Source organism: Eubalaena glacialis, chromosome 13, assembly GCF_028564815.1.
Source record: "Eubalaena glacialis isolate mEubGla1 chromosome 13, mEubGla1.1.hap2.+ XY, whole genome shotgun sequence".
NCBI lineage: Eukaryota > Metazoa > Chordata > Mammalia > Artiodactyla > Balaenidae > Eubalaena > Eubalaena glacialis.
In genome coordinates, this window is record NC_083728.1 from 30524287 (window position 1) to 30540532 (window position 16246).

Sequence of the window (16246 nt, forward strand, 5' to 3'; positions counted from 1 at the left end):
CCAGGGTTGTGGGATGGAGCCCCACGCCGCACACACCAGCCCTGGTGTAGGAGTCAGCGAATAGCCAGGCCCCCTAAGCCCCTGCTGGCACTCACCCCACATCCCAGGACACCTCCTCTCTGGACCTTCTTTCCCTGTGCTTCTGTTTCCTTCCCTGGCCTCCACCTCCTCAGACGCCCTGCCCGGACATTCTCTCTGCCTCGGGCATTCTCCGGAGCAACTCCCCCAACCCCCTTCACCTTCTGCACTCCCCAGTGTCTAGAACATCTCCACAGGGAGATTTATTTCAAAGATGCCCCCAAATAGCTTGCTGCTCCCCAAATCTTCCCGGTTCTCTTGGTTCCCCCAAGCCACCGCAGGCTTCATTTTGCATGCACACGAACACACACACACACACCTTGCATGAAGCCAGGGCGAGAAGTTAACACAAGACAGGAGTGTAAGCTACTCCTGAAGATGTGGCTTCATCCCCCTTCCCAGGTCTATCTGACCACTAGCCCGTATCCTCTCCACCTCCACCGTCTGGCACTTCTCCCCATTCCCCCACCCCACCTAACAGACATTCACCAAGCCCTTCAAGGGGCACTGGACACTCAGTAGTGACCCTACTTAACTGTCTGAGAGCTCCAGTATAAGAGTGAGGGGGGAACACAGCGTGGGGTGGGTAGAGTTACACAATGGAGGAGCTAGTGGTTGTCAGAGAAAACCTCCAGGCACGAGTGTGGACTAAACTGCTAAGCTGGAACCAGAGGGGTGAATAAGGAGGTAGAGATGAGGAGGAAAAGGCATCCCGGGAGAAGGAATGGCAAGTACGAAGACCGGTGAAGGAGTGCCTTACCTTTTAGGGGAAACTAAAGGAAATTCACTAAATCTAGAGTTGGAGGTGGAGAAGGTAGGTAGGGCTTTGAGGCTGGTAAGATAGGTCGGGGCCAAGCTACAGGAGGAGGCGAGGAGGAGGAGGAGGAGGAGGGCTTCGGGAGCCAGGTCAGGAGGCTGCAGCGTCCTCCCCAGAGCCCTGGGTGTGGGCCAGCCCATTCCTGGGACACAGGCATACCCCTAACGGTCAGGCGCCGCTGAGAGTCCACCAGAGCTGTGATACATGAAGACTGTTGGGTTTTTTTTACTTTATTTATGATAAATAATTCACTCCTGATAAGACCAAATGCAGACAAAACTTTCCAGTCCTGCTCCTATGAATACTGAAGCTAATATATATACAGTTGCGTTTTTTCTAATCACAAATGGGATCATATAGTGCATGTGTGTTAATGCCAAGCAGCTGGCACAGGGCCTGGCTCAGTAAACATTTGTTGAATGAATGAGCAAGAAAGGAACTGAGGAAACTTCCCGAGCCTCGCTGACCCGTGTGCCCGGAGTTTTCCGAGAGGCTTGGGCTGGCCTTGGAGGAGGTCTGCAGCAAGGCTCCCGGACTAGTTGCTGGCGGGCTTGGTCCTGCTCCGGCGCCGTGCCGGGAGGGGCGTCCTCCAAACACCAGCCCCTCTCCCCAGCCCTGAATGAGCCCACCATTGACTACGGATTCCAGAGGCTACAGAAAGTCATTCCCAGACACCCCGGAGACCCCGAGAGGCTGCCCAAGGTACTCAGAGGGGCAGGGCGTGGAGAAGGGTGTCCGGTGGCCGAGGGGAGAATAGGCGGCTCCCGGCCCCTCTGCCGCCCCCGGGGCCGCCCCTCCGTCCGGATGTTTTCCTCCTTGCCCCCAGGAAGTGCTGCTGAAGCGGGCGGCCGACTTGGCGGAGGCCCTGTACGGAGTGCCCGGCGGCAACCAGGTATGGCGCCTCCGCCCGCCTCCCCGCGCCGGGCCCGGGGCTGCCTGCTTCCCGGTGCCCGCGGCTGCCCCGGCCGTGCCCGTTCTTGTCTTCGCAGGAGCTCCTCCTGAAGCGCGCAGCAGACGTGGCCGAGGCTCTGTACAGCGCGCCCGCGCCGCTCGGACCCCTGGCCCCCAGCCACCCGCACCCCGCCGTCGTGGGCATCAACGCCTTCAGCAGCCCGCTGGCCATTGCCGTCGGGGACGCCACGCCAGGGCCGGAGCCGGGTGCGTCCCGCCGCCCTCGCCCTCCCAGCCGCCGGTGCAGCTCGGACTGCCCCTTCCCTGCCGGCGTGCGCCCCTGACGGCCACTCTCCCGCAGGCTACGCGCGCAGCTGCGGCAGTGCGTCCCCTCGCGGGTTCGCGCCCAGCCCGGGCTCGCAGCAGAGTGGCTACGGCGGCGGCCTCGGAGCTGGCCTCGGCGGCTACGGGGCGCCGGGCGTGGCCGGCCTCGGTGTGCCCGCGTCCCCCAGCTTCCTCAATGGCTCCACGGCCACATCGCCCTTCGCCAGTGAGTGTCCCCTGCCCCCCGGGGAGGGGGGAAGGGACCAGGCCCCGGGGAGCAGAATGGGTCTCAGCCCAGCTCCTTCCTAGCCTATGAGGGGTGGGGGGAGCTCCTGTCACCTGTCGCATGAGCACCGACCCTGGCCTTGCCCTCAGAGGCAAGGGCAACCCTCTCTGTGTTCGACCTCTCTCTCTCTGCCTTTGGAGACCCAGCCCTCAACCCCGGTGCCGGGGCACTTCTTGCACTTTTAGTTCTCTTTGCTGACAGCAGTTGTGCACATCGCTTCTAGCCTTCCCCTCCTACTGAAACGAGCTTTAACACGGGGACATCCTGCTTAAACCTAGTGGACCGCCAGCCTTTCCATCTTATGCCGGGACTTCAGGAGGAGGGCTGGTGCCCCCTGCCGGAAGCCTGAGGGAACTCAGGGCCCAAGAAAAGTAGGTTTCCACCTGGCCCCACGCCCACCAGGAGAGGCAGGGGCCTGAGGAGGGAAGACGTGGCTCCCAGCAATCTGGTTGGGCAGAGCAAGAATTCTGTGTAGTCAGACACCTGGATTCACAGTTTGATTGTCCAAATCAGGAGCTGTCTGACATTCAGCAAGTTACTTTACTTCAGTTTCTTCTCTGTAAAACCGGATCAGTACCACCTGTTGCCTAGGGTTGTTCTCAGACCTGAATGTGCCACTGTGCATAAAGGGCCCAGATGCAGTTCAGAAAGAGTGTGTGAATTTGCACCCCAGCACTGGCTGTGGGCATTAACTGTCTTCTGTCTGGCTTCTTGGGGTGGACAGCTCAGAGCTGGGTGGATGGGCGACAGGGCGTTTATGCTTTTACCATGTACTGCCCTCAAGTCCCTCCTTCCAACAGCAAGTTCCAGAACAGCCTGTCTACAGGTTGTTATAGCTTAGCTATTCAGCAGACATGTTTGTAAAGCACCCAGCTTGGGGGATAGCTCCACCCCTGCTCACCTACAAGGAGCCTCCCCCATCAATTGTAAGAGAGATTGCACCTTGAGTCCTGGCCAAGAAGGCTTTTCCTGCCATTCCTTCGCCTGTCCCCTGTCCCCTGTCATATGTTTGCTATTGCTGAAGACCAACATATCTGGCACCTGCCTAGCCTTCCTTCCCATGGCCTACATCCTGAGTACTGCTCTTTTTGGCTGTGGGTTTGAGTCTGGCTCTCTACCTCTGGCCTGGGCTCAATGTGTGGGACCAGAAGCCCCATGTTGCTGGTATCCACACAGACCATGACCCTCCAGTGTCCCCACCAAGACTCCTGTCTCCCCTTTGCTCAGGCCAGGCTCCACTGCTCCTACTTCCCTTCAGTTCTGGACAGTATTCTTACCACCTCTCTCAGGGTGCCCCCCAGGTCGAAGCTGGTGGAGTTTGGAACACCAGCCCCCCTTCACCGCCGCACACACAGTGCAGTCAGCAGTGGAGGAACACACTGCCCCAGTGGGCACAAGCCAGCCACCTGGGGTCCTCCCATTCAGCCAGGAGATCAAGAATTCTACAGCTGCTTAAGCCTCACTCCAGCATCAACTGGGGACACCCTGGGCGGGCCTGAGGGTCAGTCCCATCTGGTGGTATTGTCCTGTCCAGTCCCCATCCACTCCCCTTGTGCACAGCGCTTTGTGGTGAAGCGCCAGTGGGCATCATTCTCATTGAGTTTGCCAGGACGTGCCTGTAATGACCTCCGGAACTGTCCCTGCCAGAGGCTGTCTGCTCGGACCTCCCCTCTGTCTTCTGCTTCAGCCACCAGCAGCCCTGGACTGAACCACAACTCCCAGTACTACCCAAACTACAAAATGCGGCTGTGAGCTCTGGGCCTTGAGAGATACAGTACATTTTCTGGCATTTATTTCAAGCCCTCCACAGAGCTCCATGGGCCTCATCAGCTAGCAGTCAGCATTGTCTTAAAAGGAGATGGTGATCTATGGGGCTGAGTACATTCGGAACAGGGGCAGCTGTTGAAGGCATCACTGTTCCAAAGAGGGGGTGTGGGGGGGTGTTCTGATACCAAAAGCAGCTTTCTCAGGCTGCTGTTTTCTTTCAGGAAACCCCCACCCTCATCCCATTGCCCGCTGCCTGGACAACACTCAAGTCACAGTCTTATTGGTCTTTAGAAGAGAGAGGCAGGGAATTGTGTTCAGATGAGGTTGTAGAAAGGGGAGTCCAGAGATGGCCTGGGCAGGAGCCCCCAGGAGAGGAGGCTGCAAGAAGGAGGGGCAGGCAAAGGCTGAGTGCAGGAGGCTCCCTGGCTATTCCTAGGAGAGCAAGCCACAGCCATGGGGGCTAGGGGGTTAGAGAACAGGAAGATCTGAGGATTTGGATCTCTATACCTTTCTTTAAAATTGACCTGCTGGAAGAGGGAGATACAGGAGGCCTCCAGGACCAGGGCTGAAGATGATGAGGACCTGCATTAAGCTGGAAGAGAACAAAGTGTCGGGGGTCGGGGGGAGTGTAATTGGTAAGGGGAACATATTTGTAGGGGGGAGTAAGGGTTCTTGTGTGAGCTGTGATCCTGGACAGAGGGGCCTTATAACAGGAGCCTATGTGTACCCCCCAAACTTCATCCCTGACCACTTGCCCCAGCTCTGCTATGAACCCTGACCTTTGACTCTAACCTTGATGCCCCAGGGCCCATCAATGTTTCTTAGTGTCTCAGAATCCCAGTGGTTTTCAGCAGGAATCCTAACCTGTTACATTTCTTGCTCATCCCTCATCTTTGTGGGCACCTCTCAGTATCTGGTTCTGTTGGATGTTCTGGTTTTGCTTTCGTTTTTTGGGTTTTGTTTGTTTGTTTTTAACCTCATCTGGCCCTATCATCTCCAACGCTAAGAAAGGGTCTCCAGAACCCCCAAAAGGGCAAGTGCTAGCCCGCAACCCCAGAGGCTCCCAGCCTGCCTCCAGACTGTACCCTGTACTGGTCTCCCCAGGACCCTCACAGCCCCCAGTGAGGGCTGAGCCTGGCACCCAGGTCAGCAGCCCGCACAGGGCATACTGCTCATGCCAGGGCAGCAACCGAGCTGCTCACTCTGGTGCTGTCTCCTTGTTGTGTCTCCCACCGCCTTCCCTGCTGCGCCTGCCCCTCCCCGCCCCGGAGTCATGCCCTCTAGCCCCCCGCTGGCCGCTGCCTCCTCCATGTCCCTCCCGGCGGCTGCCCCCACCACCAGCGTCTTCTCCTTCTCGCCTGTCAACATGATCTCCGCTGTCAAACAGAGGAGTGCTTTTGCCCCCGTGCTGCGCCCACCCAGCTCCCCACCCCAGGCCTGCCCCAGAGTCCACGGAGAGGGGCTTCCAGGTGAGTGCTCCGTGCTGCCTCGCTGGAACCTGGTAGAGCAGCTGGGCCTGCGCAGCCCACTCCATCCACATCTCACAAGAGCTTCAAGCCAGGTGACCAGTTCTCCCTGGGGGTTGCAGAGGAGGGAGCTCCGCAGGGGTTCAAGGAGGTCCATCTGGACCCCGCTTCCCTGGGCCTCATAGCTTGGGATGGTCTCACTCTGGACCATCAAGAAGACAAAAATACCAGTTGGAGAAGGTCTGGAAACCACTTCAAGGCCTCATCCGGTTGAGTCCAGAGTAAAGACCCAACATGCAGAGCTGGAAGAACCCCACCATGGGCTGCGTGCCTTTGACCTGTACCTCCCTATGTCCACTGGAGGATAGCATACACCACTGTGAGAGACCAGGTCACTTGCTGGATGGAGGGGGACTGACCTTAGATAAGGTTTAGCCCAGCTTCACCTTCCCCATTTTACAGATAGGGAATTGAGACCAGGTCACACCTCCCACAGCCCATTAGTGAAATGATTGTTATTTGCCATTTATCAATCTCCTCCAAGTCAACATCCAACTTAACAAAGCCTGGGTTCTAACCAGTAGTGTATATAGCAAGTCAAAAAGAGTTGCATCCCTTAGTCTTGCGGTGGGCTTGTTAGATGATGCTCTAGGATAATTCAAAGTGGAACAGTTATATTTAGCATTGTTTCCAAGTTTTGGATAATTTTTCTTAACCTAAGTGTGTCTGGAGCTTAAAATGCAGGGAATAGGAAGGACAGAAGGCCACCAGTTTCTCCTGCAGCAAACCATGGGAAGGGGGTTAGAAAGAGGCAAGGGTGATGGAAGTGATGAATTTCGTGGGGGTGTGGGAGGAAGACATGCTGCTACCACTGCATTAGGTATCTGTACTCCTGGAGGCTGACCTCTTTCCTTTGCTGTCCTGATACATGGCCGTCTGCTTCCTCACCTTGAGACAGGCCCTCTGAGGGAGACAGGCTGGGAAGAAGAGCCCAGAGTCATGTCTCTCGATTGAAGACACTCGGTGGGCAAGGGCTTGGGGCTGTACCTCCTAAGAGGTCTGGGGGGCACACCTCACCTAACTGTCTGCAGTGCTGGGCCTAGGCTAGGACTGGGGGTGGCTGACTACCTTCAAGGCTCTTGATAGCTCTGCCCTCAAAAAGTGCCATATGTCCTGCATGCTGCCCCCAGTCGAGAGGGGCACAGACTACACATGGCTTATGGCTCCCCTGCTTGGTTACTGCAGACCAGCCTTTTGAAGATTCTGACAAGTTCCACTCTCCAGCTCGGGGGCTTCAGGGCCTGGCGTACTCCTAATTATGGTAGGTCTCTGGCTGCTGAATCTTGCCTCTCTCCCTGGCCTTGGATGGGCTCTCTCCAAAAGACTTTAGCAGGGATGGGGTGTTGGGGTCCATGTCTCCCACTCCAGGGCCCATCTAGACAGCTGTCAGGGCCACATAGCCCAGCCCAGTGGTCCAGGCTGAACAAGAGGCGAGAAGTGGCTTCCTGTCCCCTTGCAGCCAGCCTTCCTACAGGACCTTCGTCTTTTCCTCTCCCCACCAGGTCTACAGGTGTTGTCCCCACTGAGCCCGGACTAGTGGTCCCTCCAGGATTCACACCCATGCCCTGGATGGCAGCACAGACAGATGCAGGGCCGGGGCTGCAGGCAGACCTCAACCCACAGGCCTGAACAGGGAGAGGCCTTCCTCCCTGTGCTCAAGGGCCCCTCAGTCCCACAGGATTCTCTCACCTCCCTTGAGGCTGGTTGGAAGCCCCAGCACTGTGCTGATGCTCTTGTTAGGAGAGCATCCTGTGGAGGTGCTGGATGCCTGACCTCACTTGCTGGGTCGGTTCCTCTGGAAGAGATGGACCTTGTGCAGACCAAGGGCATCTGGTGACAGGAGCATGGGATGGGGAGTATGATAAGGAGCTCAGGGAGAGGTGGCCTGGGAAGGTCCTGTTTGCGTCTGACCCATGTCAACCATCCCGGCATCCCAACTACTCTCCAGGACAAGGGGTGGTGCCCAGCAGCCTCAGGAGGCCTGCCTAGGCTCCCATGGAGCTTCTGACAGCCACTTGATTCTGTGGCTGCCCCACTCCCTTTGAGTCCTAAGCACTCATGCTTGCCACATCATGAATCCCAGTGGAGGCTTTGGGCATGAAGGGTGCAGAAGAGGAGGTGCCAGCCCCCCTGGTTGTGGATCTTGCCCTCAATGGATGTCTCACGGACTCTGGCCCCACACACAGATGACTCTGGCTGGCCCCATAGAACCATGGAACGGGTCCAGCTGCCCCTGGCTCATACTCTGCTCTGCTGAGGTTGGAGAAAACAATAAACACAGGTGCAGGTGGCTACCCAGCCTCTCTTGTCTGCTTCCTTGGTGTGGGTCTGCTTTCCTCAGCAGCTCTGCAACTCTAAACCATGCCGCTGGGCAGCCTTCTTATACCTTGGACTTTTTCAACAGCATCAGAGTTCAACTGAGCAAGTATTCCCTGCCCCATATCTGCTCTTGTACTGAGTTGGGGGGTTTGGGGAGGGGTGGGAAGACCCAGGACATGGGCTCAGCCCTGAGAGCTCTGGCTGGGAGCCCATTCTGGGCACTGAGGACTCAGTCCCCCAGCTGTCTGAGCAGGACCAAAGTTGGGGGTGTCAGAAGGACATTGCTGGGAACCAGAACAGAGCCAACTAAATACTACCCAGATGTACAGAGGCTCAGAAGTGAAATCCTTCCTGACTGGAGGCTGCTAGGTGGGGCAAATTTTAGCTGCTAGGATTGCCTGATTAAGTGACACCCAAACCTCCTCCCTCCTTCCCAGGCCTAGGCACTTTCCAGCTCTCCTGTCTCAGAGTTTGGGAGGATGGGTGGTAGAAAGGCAAGATTTCCAGGCTCATCTACCCAACTTCTAGGATGAATCCCAGTTGTCCCCCTGAAACGTGTTCCCTAGACCCCAAAGGTCTAGCTTTCTGACACTGGAAGCCACTTTTTTGATGCACTGTCCAGAGATCCCAGGGTCCAACTCCAGGCCTCAAGCTTCCTTCTCTCTCCTCCCGACAGCAGTCCTTCGCTGTGGCCTCTGGAAACCTGTCCTTCCCCAACCTATGAGCCCACGCCTTGCAGCCCTCTGGACAAATAATACTTGCCAAGGCAGATAGGCTGGCCCTGTCCTTTAGAGGCCTCCACTTTCTTCTCTTGTGTTCCTGCCAATACCTGGGATTCATCTCACTGGGGCCCATGATGAGATAGCCTCCTACCCAAGAATCCTGCTTTATTCTCAGTGCTCGCCTGGCCTCCCCTCAGTTCCTGCCTTCAGCCTGTGTTGCAGAGCCCCAAAGCCTGCCAGTCATGCCCTGCTCCATTCAGGCTCCGAGCAGTTTCCACGGCCCAGGACCCTCCCAGGTTGATCACCTGCGGAGCGCTAATCTGCACCAGATGCAGGTTATTACTGGTTCCTGGAATGGGTCAGGTGCCGTGGTTGGTATAAATAAGATGTGATATTTGTCCTCATAGATCTCACAACTGTCCTCAAGCCACCATTTGAGTCAACACTGCCCACTCCTGGGAATTCCCTGGTGGTCCAGTGGTTAGGACTCTGCACCTCCACTGCCAGGGGTCCCGGTTCAGGGAACTAAGATCCCACAAGCAGCACAGTGCAGCAGGTTAGAGAGAGAGATAGGTAGATAGATAGATAAATACTGCCCATTCCCTCTTCCACAGCAGGCAGAGCTAATCATTATGATGTTTGCTCTGGACTGAATTGTGTCCTCTCAAAATTCATACATGGAGCCCAAACCCCTCTGCCTTTGTGGCTATATTTGGAGACAGGGCCTTTAAGGAGGTGATTAAGGTTAAATAAGGTCATAAGAGTGGGGCCCTAATCTGATAGAACTGTGTCCTTGTATGAAGAGGAAGAGACTCCAGAGCTCTCTGTCCACTATGTGAGGACACAGGCGAGAAGGCGGCCACCTACAAGTCAGGAAGAGTCCTCACCAGGAATCAAATCAGCTTGCACTTTGATCTGGGACTTCTAGCTTCTGAAACTATGAGAAAATAAATTTCTCTGTTTAAGCTGCCTAGTCTATGGTATTTTATTATGGCAGCCCAGGCTGACTAACACAATGTTCTTCCTGCATGTCTTGGTTTTGGTTCCCTAAGAAGCAGAACCTGAGACAGGTTCCCTGCCGGAGAACTCTCTAAGACAGTGTAGAACATAACTCAGGGTTTTCCCACCCAAGGGGCAGAGGATCTGGGATACTGATCTTCCAGCCCTCATCTGTCACTGCCTGGGGGCTGCTCCCAGGAGATTAACTCTTTGACACTTCTGGCCTGCCTGTCCCTCCTGCAGAGAAAAAGCCACCAGTAGACTTTGTTGTAGGATATTGTAAGCAAATTCTGGAACAGTGAGTCTGAGGGGATATGGACAAGTAGAACCAACAGTTCTATGCCACAGACCCACCAGGGTCACAAAGTCTTTTTTTTTTTTTTTTAATGCTATTCTTGTCTGCTTACATTCTTTTTATGTATGTATGTATGTATGGCTGTGTTGGGTCTTCGTTTCTGTGTGAGGGCTTTCTCCAGTTGTGGCAAGCGGGGGCCACTCTTCATCGCGGCGCGCGGGGCTCTCACCACCGCGGCCTCTCGCTGCCGAGCACAGGCTCCAGACGCGCAGGCTCAGCAATTGTGGCTCACGGGCCGAGTTGCTCCGCGGCATGTGGGATCCTCCCAGACCAGGGCTCGAACCCGCGTCCCCTGCATTAGCAGGCAGATTCTCAACCACTGCGCCACCAGGGAAGCCCACAAAGTCATTTTTAACACAGTCTCTAGTCAGGGCCATCACTTGAGATGAAAACTATTAACCAAATCTGGCAAATATCACACCAGGTCTTTTTGTAGCCAATAAATCAGTGAGGAGTGAGTGAAACTGGACCATGAGTCATAGGTCAGTCCAAGTCTGCAACCAAGTCTGGGCCTGCATCTGGATCTGCAGCAACTCCAGCAAAGCAACAAGGGCATTTTTTTCTGGGCCTCACAGCCAGAACACGTCTCTGGACTTCCAACATTTCTCTAGTCGAAAGGGACTCCATTCTCCATAGCTCCAGCCATCCTGAGTCAGGACGATATTAAGCTGAGTGGCAGAAGCTTGGTCTTGATCTTACATAAATCTGTATGGAGAACCCACTGCCCAGTAAATGCTAGCATATTTATTTATTTATTTTTGGCTGCATTGGGTCTTCGTGGCTGCGCGTGGGCTTTCTCTAGTTGCGGTGAGCGGGGGCTACTCTTCATTGGGGTGCGCGGGCTTCTCATTGCGGTGGCTTCACTTTTGCGGAGCATGGGCTCTAGGCACGCAGGCTTCAGTAGTTGTGGCGCACGGGCTTAGTTGCTCCGCGGCATGTGGGATCTTCCCGGATCAGGGCTCGAACCTTTGTCCCCTGCATTGGCAGGCGGATTCTTAACCACTGCGCCACCAGGGAAGCCCCTAAATGCTAGCATATCACCAGGTCCTAGCCTAGTGACAGTCCTGAGGCCTTGTAGACAAGACAGGATTGATTGGTTCATGGGGACTGACCCCTGCAGGTGCTGGACATCCCAGGCCAGTGGTGGAAGTTCTAACCTTGCCCCAGTGCCTATGTTCATATCAGTCAGGGTGGCGTCATGCACCCGGAATGGAGGTTGTCTTCGTGTGGATTCCCCCAGGAGCAGAGCCTGAGACAAAGATTTGTGTTCAGAGGGTTTATTTGGGAGGCAATCTCAGGAAGCACCAGTGAGGGAGAGGGGAAGGGAGGCAGGGAAAGTAAGGAAGCCCAATACATTGTGCTTGTGAGCAAGTCACTCCTGTGAGTTTTCTGGAGCTTAATCCCACCAGGGAACTCTGGGAAACTGTATAAAACACACAGAGATTTCCCACCTGAGGGGCAAGGGAGCTTGTGTACTTACTTATACACCAACTTCTGTCAGTCAGTGGTCAGAAGCTTCCGGGGGCAGTGGGAGGGGAGCGTCACCTTCCTGGAACTTCTAGGTGGCCTCGTGGGTGACAACAGGCCCCAGAAGCTAGAGAAAGCTCTCAGGGGAAGAGATGCAGTGCTGGCAGATGGGGTCAGACAGGTGTACACTGAAGAGGTAAAGATGAGGGAGTCTGGATGGGGCACAACAGTGTGCACTGGAGGTGGCCCCGGGCAGTCAGCCTGTGGAAGAGGAAGTTTTTCCTAGTTGAAATAAGTTTATGAATTTTTCATCACCTGTAGGTCCTGCCTCTCCTGGGACCAGGTGACAGAAGTTCTGCTCAGACTGTTTCTAGTTGAGGTACCAAGATGCCAGATGACAAAGGGGCCCTTCCCAGCATCAGCCTACCGCCGGGCTTTCTTTCCACAGGGCCGATGGGGTGGAAGTAAGATGGGGGTCAGTTACTTGGTTGCTTGACCTTTAGAGAGAGAGCATCTCCCAGGAAATCCTCTGCTTCCTTCCCACATATGTTTCCCAGCAGAACCAGGCTGCTGTGCCCTGCATCCTCGAGCAGCCTCTGGGGATGTACTTGGCTCAGACAGGACCCACTGTGGACAGGTCTCACTGACTCAAGGGAAGCCCAGCAGCAGCTTTGACCAGCCCTACTGCTGACTGTTTTGCAAAACGTCCTCATTCTTCCCATTCCTGCCCTTATTGGCAGGGCCCTTATTTTTTTCCAAAAAGAAAAATCTCCCAGGGAACTCTTTGGTGGTCCAGCTCTTTCACTGCCGTGGCCTGGGTTCAATCCCTGGTTGGGGAACTAAGATCCCACAAGCCTCACGGTGCAGCCAAAAAAAAGAAAAAGAAAAAACTCCCAGAAAAATGGAAACTGCTGTGCAGTGCAGAAAGGATGGTCTTTTCAATAAATGGCATTAGGTCAATTGGATATTCATAAGACAAAATGAAACTTGACCTATACCACATACCATTCACAAAAATCAATTAAGATGGATTGTGGACCTAAATGTGAAAGCTAAAAAAATAAAGCCTCATGCCCTTGAAGATAAACTAGTAGTTGTTTGCCAGAGTAACCTCTAAGGTCTATTTCCCCCACCATATGGTCAACTTAGAATGAGGCAAGCATTAAACATGGTTGAGGTGGTTCAAGTGGACCCCCAAATCTCTTTTCTCTTCCCGAGGATGACTTCTCCAAATAGGAAAAAATTCACAGATCACACACAGTGTCTTTGTCCCCTAGAAGAGCCAGGCTCTTCAGTGATTCTCAGAAGCTCCTCGCTCTTGCGCCTGGGCCGGCCACCCTCCCCTCCCTGTCCACACCTTTGCACGTATACCCACAAGCTTCCTTCCTCTGCTGCCATTCCAGTACGCAGTAACAACACCCTTTGGGTGACCGAAGGGCATGAGCCACCTTGAAGCCACCAGCTTTGAAGTCTGGTGTTCATAAGAACACCACACCAGACAAGCTCTCACCAACCCCAACGTGAGAGCCCTCCTATCACTTGTTTCACACTCCCCTACTCTTCACTCTCATTAAGAGATTTTTTGATAACTAGAATTTCTTAGTTGAATGTAGTCTAAGTTATCAATCTTTTCTTTATGGTTAGTGTTTCTTGTATCCTTTTAAGAAATCTTCACCTACCCCCAAATTAAGAAGATATTTTGATTTTTATATATGGTGTGAGCTAGGGGTCAAGTTTATGATTTTTTTTTTTTTGTATGGATAGTCAACTGGTTCAGCACCATTTATTAAAATGACCATCTTTTCTCCACTGCAAGTCAGTGGCACCTTTATCATAAATTAAGTTTCCATATATGTACAGGTCTTTCTGTCTACCTTTATACCAATTCCACACTATCTTAATTACTTTAGATTTATAGTAAGTTTTGATATCCAGTACAGCAAATTGTCGAACTTAGTTCTTCATGATTATCTTAGCTACACTTGGTCCTTTGCATTTCCATTTAACTTTTATAATCAATTTATTAATTCTTTAAAAGCCTCCTGAATTTTCACTGAGATTGTATTGAATTTATAGATCAATTAATGGAGAATTGATATCTTTAAAATGTTGAATATTTCAATCTATGAATATTGTGTATTGTTCCATTTATTTAAATCTTTTAAACTTCTCTTAACAGTATTTTATAGGCCTCTGTGTGGAAGTCTTACACATCTTTTATTTTTTCCTCAGTATCTGATTATTTTATGCTGTTATATATGATATCATTTTCTTAATTCCACTTCCTAGCTATTTGTTGTGGGTTTATAGAAATACAATTGATTTTTGTACAATAACCTTGTATTCAGCAACCTTGCTTAGCTCACATATAGTAATACTTTATCCATAGATTATCTTGGATTTTTTTTTAAATTTATTTTTTGGCTGCGTTGGGTCTTCATTGCAGCACACGGGCTTTCTCTAGTTGCAGCGAGTGGGGGCTACTCTTTGTTGTGGTGCACGGGCTCTAGGCGCGCGGGCTCAGTAGTTGTGCACACGGGCTTAGTTGCTCCGCGGCATGTGGGATCTTCCTGGACCAGGGATCGAACCCATGTCCCCTACACTGGCAGGCAGATTCTTAACCACTGCGCCACCAGGGAAGTCCCATCTTGGATTTTCTTAAGTTGATAATTATGTCATCTGTAAAGGACAGTCTTACTTCTTCATTTCCAATCCTTATTTCTTTTCTTTCCTTTTCTTGCCAAAATACACCCCTGGTGCCTTCAATACAATGTTAATTAGAAGTAGTGTTAGTAGGCAATTTTATTTTGCTCCTGATCTCAAAAGGTAAACTTCTAACATTAAGTATCGTGTTTGGTTTTATAGCATCTTTCTATTCCTAAGTTTCTAAAAAAAAAAATTTAGTTATGAATAGATGCCAAATTTTATGAAATGCTTCTGTGCATGCATTGAGAAAATCATGTGAATTTCTCCATTATTTTGTTAACGTGCTGAATTACATTCATTATATGTCTAATGTTAAACCACTGCATTAACTGCATTAATTGTATGCTTAATGGTACACTTCCATGTCTCCTTTACCCAGGGTATACCATTTGCTAACATATAGCCCCATTCTCTCTCTCTCTCTCTCTGTTTCTGTCTCTTTCTCTTTCTTTATCTCTATCTCTTTCTCTCTTTGTGCTACTCTCCCAGAAGGTACCCATTGGCCCTCACCTTCCCCACTTCTCTTCAAGAAGCTAGGTTTCTGGGAAACAAAATGCAGAGATCTGAAGACCACCTCAGTACTTCACCCTGTCATGATACCTTCTGCTGCCTTCTGGGAGAGGGGGAGGGAAAAACACAAGAATGAAAGCAAATCAGTCTCTCACTAAGTCATTCTACCTCGATTCTAACCTGTCTCTCCTCAGCTGGACTCTTAGCTCTGGGTCTCCTCTTTTGGAGTTCCAGAAAGGTGCTCGTGGACCGTCTGTCCAAGAGCCCCTACCTCCACTTTATTCTCAAAGGGGAAAGTGTCCACCCCCACTCCCACCCCCTCCTTGCCTCAGTCCTGGCAGGGAGCACAGAGGGCCAACCCCGGGAGATGGGGGTGAGGGGGGGCAGGTGCTGGGATTAGAGCTGAGGGGACTGCCAAGGGGAAGGAGGGGTGTTCTGAGTCCATAGACACCCCCCACTGGAGACAGAATGGAAGAGACTTCATGATTCTAAAGATATAGAAGAGGCTTCCCACCAGGGCAATAACAGAAACTAGACTGTTTCTGCACATTCCTTTGGCTATTTCATTCCTTGAGGGAAAAAGAGCCAAGTGTTTAAAAGGGGAAGGAAAACACCGTCAACAGCAGGTCTGTTATTCCTTGGGGCCCAGCATCCTGGCATCTTGGTTCTCCAAAGCCTTTCTTTCCTCATTCCCTGCCAGCCTGGGAGTGAACGCTGCCCCTGAGACACCCTTTGCTGTGCAGTGGGCCCCTCGAGCTGGGCTTCCAGGGTTCCCAGGGGAAGTGTAGGTGCCTCCCCATTGCTAGGGTGTAAAGGGCTATCCATCTAGCACCACGGCCAAGGGCCACACCATAGTGAGCAGCCATCCTGTGAGTCCAGTTCCTGAAGGCCTGCCTTAGGGTGGAGGGTTGGGCAGGAAAGCCCTCTGGCCTGCGTCCCTGCCCCTGCTGCCTCTCTTGGGGTTCCCCCAACTGGGAGCCTAGCCCCCTCCACACATCCAACCCCTCACCCAGAGCCTGAGTCCACCTTCAGGTGGGTGGAGGAGGGTCTGGCCACTGGGGCTGGCACCGACTCAAGCCCAGCCAGCTTTGGCTTCTGTGGTGAAAGCAGGTTTGTCTGGGCTGCTCCCCAGGCCCTTCTTGGAGCCGGGCCCAGAGGGCCACCTCGCCAAGACAAACTGTGGCTGCCGCGTGGAATGTGGTCGAGTGGCTGCTCAGCAAGCCTGAAGCTGGCAGGCCTGTCAGTGGTGCCCCCGCGGTTCTGCAGTGTGGAGCCCTACAGGGTCCGCAGGGTCAGGTCAGGCCAGGCCGGGGGCAGGTAACAAGAGGCTGCCAGTTGTAAAGCAACTATACTCCAGTAAAAAATAATTTAAAGGGGTTTCCCTGGTGGCACAGTGGTTGAGAATCTGCCTGCCAATGCAGGGGACACGGGTTCGAGCCCTGGTCTGGGAAGATCCCACATGCCATGGAGCAGCTGGGC

The 16246-nt window shown here is 53.0% G+C and overlaps 1 protein-coding gene across 5 annotated transcripts in view; it reads left to right on the forward strand.

Moving 5' to 3' along the window:
- Window positions 1-7983, forward strand: part of EBF4 (EBF family member 4) — a 54135-nt gene extending 46152 nt beyond the window's left edge. The window contains exons 12-18 of one of the 5 annotated variants that reach the window (XM_061210380.1): window positions 1509-1597; window positions 1722-1787; window positions 1885-2053; window positions 2148-2336; window positions 5435-5632; window positions 6875-6950; window positions 7192-7983. In XM_061210380.1, coding sequence (XP_061066363.1) covers window positions 1509-1597; window positions 1722-1787; window positions 1885-2053; window positions 2148-2336; window positions 5435-5632; window positions 6875-6945 — 782 coding nt within the window. In that variant the 3' untranslated portion in view covers window positions 6946-6950; window positions 7192-7983. Of the gene's footprint in view, window positions 1-1508; window positions 1598-1721; window positions 1788-1884; window positions 2054-2147; window positions 2337-2619; window positions 3008-3685; window positions 4792-5434; window positions 5633-6874; window positions 6951-7191 lie in introns of those variants that run through there. The other 4 variants (XM_061210383.1, XM_061210382.1, XM_061210384.1 and 1 more) reach the window with 4 other exon arrangements.
- The last annotated feature ends 8263 nt before the right edge of the window (window positions 7984-16246 follow it).